Source organism: Callorhinus ursinus, unplaced genomic scaffold, assembly GCF_003265705.2.
Source record: "Callorhinus ursinus isolate GAN/ISIS: 27379988/994484 unplaced genomic scaffold, GSC_fseal_2.0 scaffold12, whole genome shotgun sequence".
Lineage (NCBI taxonomy): Eukaryota > Metazoa > Chordata > Mammalia > Carnivora > Otariidae > Callorhinus > Callorhinus ursinus.
The window spans coordinates 31069963-31083385 of NW_027397074.1; the positions used below are offsets into that span (position 1 = coordinate 31069963).

Here is a 13423-nt window from a genome sequence, read left to right on the forward strand (position 1 = left end):
AGGACTTAATGCACTCGGCAGCAATCAAAACACAAGTACACTTTTTCACTTCTAAAATATTTTCATCACGGTTGATTTTAGACATCAAAATAACCTATTCCAAATTGACAAGATATTACTAAAACAAACTTTCAAGTGCACACACAAATAAACACAAATACACATAAATGACATAAAATAGAAGTTAGTTCCTTTTAATTTGGTAAAAATAGAGGAGCTATCCTATTTAACTTTAGCTATGATCTGATTACTAGTATTACTTTACTAATAATATCTAATACTGAAATATTTTATCCAGTCAAGTCATGTTAAAATAGATGTCAATTAATTTTTTAAAAAGAGCCTACTGTGAATGGTGAATGTTTATGAATATAATCATTCTCTGCGGAAAAAGTTTCAGGTTGGTAGTTGAATGAGTTAAAAAAAAATTCCCTATAAAAAGAAATTCTGTATTTAAAAATTTATACAAAAAAGAAATACAACATAGATAAGATTATTCTTTTGTATCAGCTTATTTAATCACATTTTTAAAAGCAGAAATACCTGGCTGAATAAAACTTATGTCATGTTATTAAGAGCAGAGCCAATGATCATCTTGCCGATTGTTAAAATATATACAGCCTGACATTAAATTATTTCCTAATGTTGTCTGTACACCAATACATCAGCTTATTAAATAAAGACAAATTCCTTCCTCTGCCACCAAAAAAATTAAGAACTTTCTCTCAAGTTATAAATGATCAGCATACAATGGAAGAAGAGATTTTTTTTTCCTCCTCTTCACATTCCACTAACGTCTGCTACCATGAGTAACTAAAGCCATGCAAACTTCAAGTCACAGTTTTATGACTTCCTATCTGTGTAAAGTGTGTACACTATTTTAACCTGTTTGAACTGTATTTTATTCATCAGTTTAATAGTGGTAATACGGGTTTTCTGTGATGATTAAATTAAATCCTAAATGTTACTTATTTTTTCCAAATCCTCACCTCCCACCCATTTCTTTCAAGTCACACACACAAAACTACTTCAGTCATTACAATGCAAGCTTAAAATCTTCACTTCTCCTGAATTATATTGGAAAGGGATAAAAATAACAGCTAAAATGTGTACATTAGTATTCTCTTAACTGTAAACATTTTTGACATTACAGCAAGCTTCATTTTTCACAGATTCATCTAAGTGGAGAAATAGCCTTTAAAGTAAGTCTTCACACCAAAAAAATACAAAAATGTTTTCAATATCTATTTAATAAATAACAGCAGGTAGACAGAACCAAATCCTACACATTTTTTCCACCATACCCACATGTTTTGGTTTTCCTCCTAAATTAACAGCTAAACAGACATAACTATGGAGATGCAAAATTATCAACCACAGCAATTACTATGCTTTTAAAAAAAGCCAATATTTACAAGAATCTAATAAAAATGTAATATCTCTTTACAGGAATAGTTAAAAATAGCTGGTAAGTAACAAAAATTATTTGTAACTAAATATGCTGGTATGAATGTCCTAAAGGTCAGACATTATTTTTTCCTTACTATCACATCATAAGACAAAACTGCAACTCTGTGATATGTTTCACTGCAAGAAAGACATAAAAATCACTGGTAGATATGTGGTATGTGTTGGGATAAGCATGGGGGGGAAAAGCCAAATTTTAGAAGAAGCTGGAAGTTATACTTCACAAATATAAAGAAAATAGGTCCATAACAATTTGTAAAAAGAATAAGAATTGCTATAAGAATTGCTATTTCTGTTCTAACTCCTTAACATACTGAATAAATACTTCACACTTATGCCTGAACATATTACAGCATTTTAACAAAAAACATATGACTCACATTTTCACAGAAGCTAATCTTAAGAAACGGAATAGACCAAATGAAGCAGCATGCTACTTAAATAGACAAAGGCTTAAGTATACTTCTAATTTCAAGTTAGAGTAAAAGGAAAGCAGTTAACGAAAAACACACGTTGGATCTGGGCAAGGAAAATATGACAAAGTATTGCCACACTCATATCATACGTTTCCTTTTCTCCTCAATTCACGGGAATTCTGTGAAGTAGCAAACTACAGCCGCCTGAAAATTTGTGGCAAGCCATACCAACTCCAAAGTGGAAAATAAACCATAGAGGCCAACCTTTAAAAAACACTATTTTCACTGCTATCTATTATAAACTAGGCTTGGACTAATCACCTTTGGGGAATGAAAATGTTTCCCCACACTATGTAATTAAAGAGGAAGGGGAAGAATAAGAAAGGACAAGGGGGAAAAGTATAGACCAAAAGACCAATAAAAGGCTTTCAAGAAGATTAAGCATGTGGATTTTATTGGTAATAGCTGGAGCAGCTCTATCAGTTCATTGCACATTAATAGACAAGTTGCCATCAAGTCTCAGGACTCGGGCTTTAAAAGGGTAGTATCTGCTCTCTCTGCTCCTTGCTTTACCTAGATTATCCAAAGTTGTTTTTTTTTTTCTCTCTCTCTCTCTCTTTTAGTGCATAGCAATACATATTATAAGAAACAAACTCATGAAAATTTTAATCATGATCTAGATGTCACAGAATCACTAACCCTCATTTTCAGTTTCAGCATACTTTCTTAACTAACATTTCTGGGGGTGGCGGCAATTTTTAAATAGAGTCCCTTTATTGTATGCTTAAACTTTCAACTGAAATACTAACAACTTAAGAAAAGGTAAGAGTTTTAAATATTTTCCAAGGTTGGCTGCAGGCAAGTAAAAAGCCCCCGCTCTTTACAAACTAGAGGTCCGTGGAGTTTTCTTTTAAAGCTTGGAAAAAAGTGGAAAAATTACAAATGGAACAAACGTCAAGTATAAAAGGGGTTAATATTTAATTAAAACCAGTTCTATCCACTGTAACAATGACCTGGAGCCAAACAAGGCGGAAGATGTATGAGTCATTCTTTCTGCCTGTGAATGAGACAGCTGATCTCCTCAGCAATTCCTCCAGACAAGCAGGCAGAACTGGAGTTCTGCCTCCATTCACAAAAACACAGTCCAGCATGAGCCATGTGGCCCAACCGCAATCTTTTCATGTCACACCCTTCCAGAGAGCTAAAGCAAGTCAATGTGAACTTGCAATAAACACACCAATTTTATTGCTCTATCCCAAATACAGCTCAGATCCATTAAGGTATACATTTAAATAAATGACAAGTTTACAGAATTAAATCTATCTATAGCTAGATAGACATCTCTCTCTCTCTCTCTCTCTCTATATATATATATATATATATTTAACCCATCCGGCTTTATAGAGTAAGTTATCACAAAAACATAAATGTATAAAACTAAAAAGGAAGGAAGGAGGAAAGGAAGGAAGGAACTAAGAGAGTGGAGGGAGCAAGGGAGGAAAAAAGTCACTGAAGAAATGTCTTATTTTTCTTGCCTATTATTCAGATTTTCTTTATCCTGAGATTATAATAGATTATTGCCGAACTTTGTAGCATTTCATTTTGAATCAAAGAATTAGCAACAAGTTTCCCTGAATAAACTTGAATTTTATTTTAAATAAAAGTAAAACAACAGGAAAATCAACCTTTGCACGGTGGTATTCTGTTTAATCCCGAAATGAAGCTTCAAGCCATGGAACAAAATAATCATGAAGCCACTAAGCCTGGTTTTATACCACATCCGCTTTTAAAATTAAAAATGATTGTACTGATGTATAAGCATTAATACAACAGTATAAACATATTTAAAGAGACAAAAAAGGGGGGGGCTATTTCCCCATGACAGAAACATCTTTAATACTTGATCCTCTAAAAGAAGGAAAACAGTAAGTTTCAACTGTCTTCAGTCTCACATCAGCTTCCACTCCTAACTCTATACTGACCAGTGATTTGGAAACAAGCATAGCTTAAGAGCTGTTGTTTCTATTTCCTAGTACTGTGGAGGTCTGACATTATTATTATTATTATTATTATTATTGATTTTAATTACAAGCTTCTACACAGGTCAAAGGAAATGAAGTTATATCATGAAATTCAAGAAATGACACATTTCTAATAACTGAACCAGAAAAGCAGTATTTCATCAATACTGATTAGGACCCTCTGGAAAAGGTGTATCTAAGCTATACCACATCCAAGTTCTATTTTTAACAAACTTTTTTTTTATTTTGCAAGTAGACCCTAGATGAAAAGACATTTATGTAATTCCAATAAATACTTCAAATATAATAAATTTACTCCACCTGCTATCTTTTAATCAAGTCCAAATAAGAAGTCTCCCTTTCATATTTCAGAGTATTTCCTGGTACAACAAAAAGAGTAGTAGAACCCCTACCCCTACACACAAAATGATTCTTGCTCAATCAAGTATGGACTTCTGTAATTTAATGCTTAATTCTCATTTCCTTTTCTATGTAAACCACATAAAATAATGTAGTTTTTAAAGTGTTTAGCTCTCACCGTAGCACAAAAAAAAAAAAAAATTAATGAGCACATACCCAATTTATGTTCCATTTTAACAAGAAACAGTATAACTGTTTGAAAAATCAAAGTGAGTACATTATGACTACTGGGCATTGTGGATGACATGGAGAGCGAGAAACAAGAGCTCACACTATTTAAAGGAACTTCGTGAGAAATTATTTTGAATGTAAATTTAGTATCAGCCATTGAAGTAAATGGAGAGGATATAATGACATCTCTACTGTTAAGTCAACCTACTATTTGAAGGTCACACAAAACAAAAGAAAAAAGAAAAGCCTTGTCTGCATGAAGTAATAACCTTTGGTGAAGAAAGGTTGTTCTTGGAGATAAAACTTTGATTTCAAGTGTGGGGGCAGCAGGGAACTTGACTTACTATGTCACACCACTGAAAACCATCCCACTCTGGGGCAGCGAATCACTGTTGACTTTTGTCCTTAGTGTCACTGATGAAAGGGAACCTCAAGAACGTCTAGATCCGCACCAAAAACCATGTTCAAAAGTTGCTATGCATTTATGTTAGATACATATGAAATTTATTATTTCTCTTCAAGTTGTGTTAGCAGGTAAGTTCTAATCAGCAATTTTAGAAGAATGCAATCCTTTTCAAACTCAATTTTATATCCTTCTGTTTCTCTCCCTCACACACAAAAGGGTCCATTTTAACCATGAATTTCTAGGACACCACCCACTAAAGCACCACTTAAAACAGGCTGTTAAGAATAAGACGTTACCATGATGCTGACAGGATGGATATATAAACTCATGATTTCATGGGATCAAATAATGGAAATTGCCTTTCAGTCAGTAGCAATCTAACTCAAAAGACAAAGAATCAATAAAGAATTGTACATAGTAAAATTATAACACAAAGTAGCTATGGCAAAATTTTAAAATAGACACATCATTTTTTTTTTTTTAAGTGCTACTGTGGTCACTGAAAACGTTATCTTTTCAATTTTCTTCAGGATGAGGTGTGAATATATTTAATTGTGGTAGATACGTTAAAAATGTTTAAATGGCAGTGTCAGTACTCAGAAAGTGATACCAATGCAAAGTTACATCCTTTACATATTTTTGATCTCCGTTTGGAAATTAAAAATATATTTCCAGGCATCCCCCCAAATTACAGGACTTTAGCAAATTGAAAATACTGGCTCCAACCTTCACCCTCACAAAGTCCTATCTTATCTACCCTAATTTGTCCTTAGACATAAAAGACATTTCATAATCCATAATAATTTACCTATGACTAATCCATATGTTGCACTTCAGATCTAATTTATAAAAATTCTTATAAGAAAAAACAAACATCTTGAGATATATCATTTCCCAAGTATTCAGGGCTTTGATCACTTTTTAAAAACATGATTTTCTTCTGACACAATTTGACTCTCACGTCTAATAAGATTTTTAGACCTGTATAACTTCTCAGTGGGATTCTAACTCACGAGAGAAACTCAGTTAATTGCCAATGATCTTTTTTAAAAGGGTCAAGATGCCTTAAAATTCCATGGTCACTTTCTTGGCTACCCAAGCATTATGAAAAGAAATATATAAACAGTCCCTAGTCTGCCAATTTGGCAATGTTTTAATTTCTGGATGTCCAGAAGAACAGAAATGAACAAATCTAGCTACAAATAACCTAGCGTAGTTTTAAGATCTCTTTTGGTTCAAGATGTGGGATAAGTCAAGTTAAAATGCTAAAGCAAATAATATAATGATATAGAATTGCTAAAAATAAAAATAAATATGCAGTCTATTAACAAATAGTAAAAAAAAAAAAAAAGAACTCTCTTTCCATTATTAGATTTTAAAAGTCCTATTAACAATATTTTGCTTATATCATGATAGGATAAATTAATGTAAACTAATTTGAAAACTGTTTACATTATTCTAAAATGCAGTCTTATCCAGTTTGCAAACAGTCGCCCACCTGGGTATTCAATAAAACACCCCGAGGATTAATTCCTTAACTTATTTAAGCTTATGAATTATTTTCTATGTAAAAGTCCATGTTCCTCCAAATACATCAGTCATTTTCTAGGTTTGTTTTATATAAAGTTAAATCTTCAAATCTGATTTACAGGTATGTTAAAATCATGGGTAAGAATATATTCAGTGCAGAGTTTTAAAAGATTAACTTGGATAAGTTATTCAAATCACTTACCGAGCGACAAATAAACAAAACAAGTCAAAAGTCAGAGACTGTACTAAAACTGATTATAAAATGGCAAGAGTCTCTCACAGAATCCACATTTTAAAATTCCAGAAACAGAGTTGCTATGCACATGCAAAATCTGCCAGCAACTGCAATGACTTGGAATCAATGGGACTTAAACATCTAAGAACCAACAAATCTTCGAGAACAATTAAAATAGATATTTCAAGTTATTTTAGGTAAGCGAACCAATTTCCTCATGAATGTAATGTCCTCACAATCTTCAACTTTGCAAAACTAACAGATCAAAGTTAACACAAGGACCTCTGCAAATTTTTCTTGAAAAAGTTAGGTTTCAATATATGGTTTATGTTGCAATAGTAAGTAATCTATTGCAATAAGTTTCATTTACAGAGACAAGCAAAATGACCTTTAAATATAACTAAAATTTTCATTAATACTTACCTTTTATGAACACGCAAATACAATCACCCTTTCAAAGGGCTACTAGAAGAGCTGTTTAACTTAAAAGATCTATAAAGACTGCAAAAGCTTTTTGGAAAACTAGAATATCAGCAAAACAAAGAAACTTATTTTACATGCTAACAGCAACTTGATGAACTGCAAGCAAGACCACCGATAAAGCACTGCAGTCTGGCTCAAAGTAGCAATAGCAACACTTGGGTTCCATTTAAAGAGACTCTCTCCCTTGTTTTAACAACCTTAAAAATCTGTTCCAAAAATTGCATGTTTCCCAGATAACATACAGACAGAGATACAAATCATACTCAATGCTTAAATAGATATAACTTTCTCTTTGTGCTTCCCATAAAACACATCATAGGACAAAATTAGTATTTCACATTTATGACAAATCCAAAAGAAAAATTTCAAATTATGGACACCAACAAAAGTCCCTCAGCATTAGGCATTTCTCAAGTTGTATTAAGCTGTACTGAAGCAGTATCTCATTGTTCCTACAAAATAAAGTTTCACCCAATAAAAGATACAATAGATTGCAACACAAAATTTTACTAAAAAGTAATTAAAAACAAGAGTAATGCCTTTACACGTCACCTTGCTATATTAAATAAATCCTAATAAAAGTGACACAAAAGCAAAAATCAATTTCAGCAAATATCACATAACAGTAACAAACAGAAAACCTTTCTTTAAATCCTCAAATCCCCCAAAGATTTCTTTTAAAGCCATAGATTTCCTAAGTATTGGATACACACCTAACGTTCTGTGCTGTGAACACGGTGGAAAGAAGACACTTGCACTTAAATCTTGAAGCATCCCGTCCTGATGAACCCAGAGAAACTAATTTCTGCCATCAGAAAAGTCCTCCACCAGAACACCAAATAATGATATGCGCTGCTGTAAAAGAAACAGCAAGCCGGGTTCTGGCTCTAGGAGGTCTCTCGAGGTACAATAATATAAACCTGATCAATTGCAATTAAAATCTGAACAGAGGCTTAGAACTTGAAGTCTTGGTGCATTAGTTCTTGCCAAAAGCAGATGTGATTGTGAGCTGGAAGCAATTTCTCCTGGTAATTTGTGATGACACTGGGTAGTGCAGCCCCGGATTCCCCAAAGACAAACTCATCAGAGACTCTAATGTATGCATGACACATGAGGTGGCTCTTTTAGAGCTCAATTAATTGGGCTGAACATTAAGACAGCAAGTTCAGGACTTTTTTTTTCCCCCCTTCTAGAGTTGCTTTTCCCCTCCTTTTAAAGCAATTTTTTTGCCTTACCTTCTGCAAGCCATGTTTCCTGTAATTGACTTAGATCTTGAAAGAGTTCTAAAAAACAAGTCAGAGACATAAACAAAAGATTTGAAAAACCTTTAGGCTCCATTAAATGGAAATGTTTGTCATGAAATTGGTACTGAGTATCAATTTAATTTGGGGGGTAGTCAATATAAGAAGAAAACAGGATTCATGACTTAAATAGCTCAATAATCCTGTCATTTTAATGGCTATTAAGCAACACTTAAATTCTTTTAGTGAATTAAATAACGAAGGCAATATCTTCCCCTTTTAACAAATAACTTAATAAATAAGCTCAGGGACACTAGACACACATACACCAGGATTCACAAAAAGGCTGAGGTGAAGGTGTGTCTATCCGCGCAAACCTTTCTTAAATAGAGTCAACTCTTGCAGAGGAAAGAGTAGAAAGGCTGACCATCACTTTCTTTTTATCTTCTGAAGCTTGTAGAAAAGATGAAACAGTACATGGTATAATTCTTAAAGCACTGTATGTCTTGAGTTTCAATGCCTCAAAACTAAAAGGGACAACTTTTAAATACAAGATCTTAGAGGAAAATTTCTACATTAATAGATTTACAAAAGTCAAAGTGAGATAATTTCCTGGCACCTGTTTATTATCAAGTCCAAAACTGTGTATTCTGTCATTGTGGGAGAGAGAGGGTGTCCAATATGTATGAAGATTTAAGTTTCAGAATTCAACATGCCTAATCAAAATGGCAAACTGAACTCTGATAATTAAATCTAAGTATATTAAGTTCATTATGAATGCTCCCGTATGGCTGGAATACTTTATAACATACTGACCTCCTAACAGTGCATTAAAAAAAAAAAATCTGTAACCTAATTTCCCAAATAGGTATTCTAATTATAAATTAGGCCTTAATTATGATTCAGTGAACACTTGAAGGCCTATAAACAAGATATTATGACCTCACCATGTAGTCATCAAAATCATCCATGAAAAGTTTGATAACAGTAAATGGTTTTAGTGTATGGGGAATGGGAAAGCAAACAATGATTTACATTGTTTATTTAACTTCTAAGAAAGTAGAAGGGAGAAATTAAGTAGTATACCTAGCTGCTTACTTTGTCCCACGGTGTTGGATATTTTAAAATTGTTACCTCAGTGTATGGGATTAGTTGTGTGCCATATGGACAAGAGTACTTAAACACAAAAGAATGATTAAAAGAAGGATGTCACTGCTAAGTGTTTATTTCCTTCTTTCATTAGTTTTGTGACAGGGCCATAAAATATCCTCCAATGCAAACTGTCACATTATGTTAATTGCTCCAAGTAAAAGTCTCAGTTAAATGCAGTAATTTGAAAGATTATTATTTTTAAGCTAAGGCTGAAGTGCTCCTCTCCTTTCTGAGGGTGGGGGTATAGGTAAAGAGGGGGGATTCAGCCCCAAATCAAACCTCACCTTCTGAATCATGAGCCAGATCTCTGTTAATGAATTTTCTTTTTCTGACATTTGTTGGTTTCTCGTTACAATTTCTCCCACGCTGATTCTACAAAGGGAAAGAAAAAATCCTTTAAAAAAATTGTAAACCTCAGATGTCACACACACAAAAAAACACATGCATACATAAGTCTGCTGGATCCTCTCTCTAAATAGAAAAATAAAAGTCCAGAGTATCAATTCTAATATTCATTTTCAGCGTTCACTTGACAGTTAAAGCTTAGGCTGAGAATTCAACAACCAGGGAGAGTTGCTTCCCAGCGCCAAGCCTAACACACTACTACTTATCAGTCATGTATTCATGGCATCTCAGCATCAAAACAACATTAAGCAATCACACTTAAAGTCGTTTTTAGCTGGATCAAAGCTAGACTAAAATACCGTGAATTTTATTCTCTCTGATACCACCCCCCAAAACAAAAATAAAAAGAGTGGTGAAATAAAAAACATGAGGAAAAAACGAGACGATAAAAAAAGAAACAAAAACACCCCATGTAAACAAAAAGTGTCAGCATTTGTCTCAACTTCATTCTTTTCAATGTGGCAGACAAACCCAGCCAAAAACTTTGAGTGCAGCAGCTGCTGCTGCCCTCCGTCTCCTCTTCCACTCATCTTGGGCACTTTAATCAGAACAAAAAGGGGGGGAGGGTCTTAAAAACAAAACTATGCCTTATCCAAATCACTGAAAGGTAAGCTCATTTTGAAGACTGGGCTTCTAGAAGCAGAGTCGCCCTACAGTGGCAACAAAGCAGATAAAGTATCTGCAATCCCAGCCCCCCTTCCCCCCCCCCTCTCGTTCTCTCCCCCCCCCCCCCCCCCCCCGTTGGAGTCAAGTTTATAAACAGCAACTTTCGAACTGATCACTCACATTGGTGACCATGTAAGGCACTTGCTGGTCATAAAATCCATCCATTCTGCTGCTCTTCGCAAATCTCAGCTGAGTGTTTTATATTTTGAGCATTTAGCTGGAGATTTCCTCGGGATCTGGACTTCTATCAACCTAGAGGGGAACAAGATGGCTTTTAGGCTAAAAAAAAAAAAAAAAAAAAAAATCATGAATGAAGCTCTTGAATTTGCATAGCTAATTACCCTCCGACAGTCCCATTCACAAAAATAACCCTCCCTACACCGCCTCCTTCACCTGGATCCAAAGAGAGCCAAGAGAGTTCACAATTTACATATTTTCGGCAGTAGCAAAAATCCGAACAAGAGGCGATGTATTTATTTACACTCTCGATGTTTCCCTGCGCGGTCGGTGTACCCCGGGCAGCTCTGATTCGCAAACGTGTGCAAAACTAGCAATGGCGATCAACGAGACTTGCTTTGCACCTAACGGGACTAAAGAGACGGAGACACCTCTTTCATAAGGATAGTTTTTGCAACCCACAACCATGCAATTATCTGGAGAGACATAAAAAGTTGTTGGAAAGACCCACCTGAAGGCCACGCTAGGCGAACGGCTGCAAAAAATTCCCTCCAAATTTAATAAAAACATTAATTATTGCCCAGTACTTCCCCTTTGGAAGCCGAAAGCGCCTCTGACAGAGCTCAATTCGGTGGTTTTTCCTCTACTTCTCCTCCAGGGGCCTCCAATCCAAACTGATGGATCGCTGCCTCCCATTGGCTCCGCGTCTCTTTCACAAGATCAGATTTCGAGCTGTCAATCAGGCGGCTTGCTGCCCCTTCTCGTGGATCTCTCGCGCCCCTCTTCCTAGCGGATGCTCCGCGGGCTGGCGCAGTATCCACAGCCTGCAAACGCCACAGAGGAAATCAATTGCCTTCCTAACGCTCTGCTTATTGTTAAGGCGTCCGGGACACTGAAGCCCTGTGTATCGAATCGCTAGTATTCCTTTCCTTCCACTATTGGGCTGATGCCCTAAATCACTTTTGTTCGGTTCTGGCATATACTCTGAAATGCGACCCACCAAGCCCATGCCTCCTTACTCCCTCGAATCCTCTCCCTCAACATCTCCAGCCTCCACCTGATAAGGAGCCCACCTCGCTCTACAGACTCGTTCCCACTAAGCTTTTGGCCCAAATTCTTTTCCCGTTCTTCAACACCCAGCCCCACTTTTTAACGGCCACCCTCAAGTAAAACAAGATCCTATCATTCATGGGACAGTACAATAAAGAATCTGTGAGTAAAAGCACCTGGAAACTGAGGAACTGCTAGTTAGGAGCGGTTGCGTTGGGAGGGAAATTTAGCAGGACCACAGAACAATCTAGGCGAGATAAAGTATATAAAAACAAACAAACAAACAAAGGTCCCACGTGTGCCCTGCGACAAGGTGCTTCTAGTCCACTGTGGAGGTGGGCAGGGCCAGGGAGGGAATGGGGTGGCTCGGATATCCTAGGGACCCGCACGTTTCCTGAGCTTTTGTTATGTACACACGGAGGCGGAGGGTGTCACTTACTGTACTTGACGCTTTCACTTCCTCTCCAGCTTTTTAAACCGCTAGAGCCCGGAGCTGGGGGCGAGCGGTGATGGGGCTCGAGTTTCAAGGACAATGATCGGGACGTTAAAAAGTGTGGGCTGCAACTCTGAAACCACTTGCCCTGACGCGCCTATGAGGCTTGGAGCTGTAAAAAGTCACTTAGGAAGCAGCCTCGGCCCAACAGTGGATGGGAGGCCGTGGGGATGGGACCAGCGACTTAGTGGTGTTGAAATTCACTTGTGATCCTGATGGCGACCAGAGCTAGAGACCAAAGGACGTTTCCGGCAGCTGTTCCGCCTTAGGGAAACGTGCTGCAGTTCTCAATTTCTATTTGAAAGTTTCCTTCCTTAAATGGAACGTGATGGAGACGCATTGAAATGAGAGTGTGAGCCCGTAAGACTCAATTCCGGACCCATGGAGGGAACTAGGAGGGTAAATATCTGTCAAAAAAAAATTTTTTTAAATAAACAACAATAGAAAAAGTATTACTGGGAAACACCCAATAACTGTGGACAGCAAGGACACCTACCGTGCATTCCCTCAAACTAGTTAATCCAAGTAGCGGGTGCAAACGCGAGCACCTAACAAACATTTTGGGCGGGAACTGCACTTTAACCTCGGCCACGGAGGGGTTCCGGGCACAGCCTGGGTCTCCAAGAGGAATAGTGAGGCTCTGGGGTACATTCTGAGGGTGAAATCAGGCGAGAAGCCAATAGCAAGGGTGTCCCGCCGCCCAGCATTCCTGGGATAAACCAGCCTCTGTAACGTGAGCAACAGTTTCCAAAGACCTCAGCGGCCAGAGCCTGACGGGTATCCAGGGTAACCGAGAGGGGGCGGAGCTTTAGGGTAGGCCCCCGCGAGGTTCTCGCCTCAGCCAATAACGTATCGTATGTTTCCAGCCCATTGTTGTTTATTACTGACCCCGCAGCGCTCCGCTAGGAGATTGGCCGCTTCAGGGGGAAGGGGCGGAGCTTCTCCCGCCCTTGCAGCCACCTTTCGGCTCCATTCACAAAATTCCGGCCTTTCTTGGTCACGTGGCTGGGGGCGTGGAGGGGCAGGGGAAATGACACAACAAAGGCCCAAGTTTCCCAAACCAAAAAACTTTTTTCTACCCCTCTACCTA

The 13423-nt window shown here is 37.0% G+C and overlaps 1 protein-coding gene across 6 annotated transcripts in view; it reads right to left on the reverse strand.

Moving 5' to 3' along the window:
- ETV1 (ETS variant transcription factor 1) overlaps positions 1-12337 on the reverse strand; it is a 96254-nt gene extending 83917 nt beyond the window's left edge. The window contains exons 1-6 of one of the 6 annotated variants that reach the window (XM_025872974.2): positions 12280-12337; positions 11302-11614; positions 11007-11203; positions 10734-10892; positions 9827-9914; positions 8385-8432 (exon numbers count right to left, since the gene is read on the reverse strand). In XM_025872974.2, coding sequence (XP_025728759.1) covers positions 8385-8432; positions 9827-9914; positions 10734-10778 — 181 coding nt within the window. In that variant the 5' untranslated portion in view covers positions 10779-10892; positions 11007-11203; positions 11302-11614; positions 12280-12337. Of the gene's footprint in view, positions 1-7089; positions 7230-7862; positions 8175-8384; positions 8433-9826; positions 9915-10390; positions 10577-10733; positions 10893-11006; positions 11204-11301; positions 11615-12279 lie in introns of those variants that run through there. The other 5 variants (XM_073898893.1, XM_025872975.2, XM_073898892.1 and 2 more) reach the window with 5 other exon arrangements.
- Positions 12338-13423: the final 1086 nt, after the last annotated feature.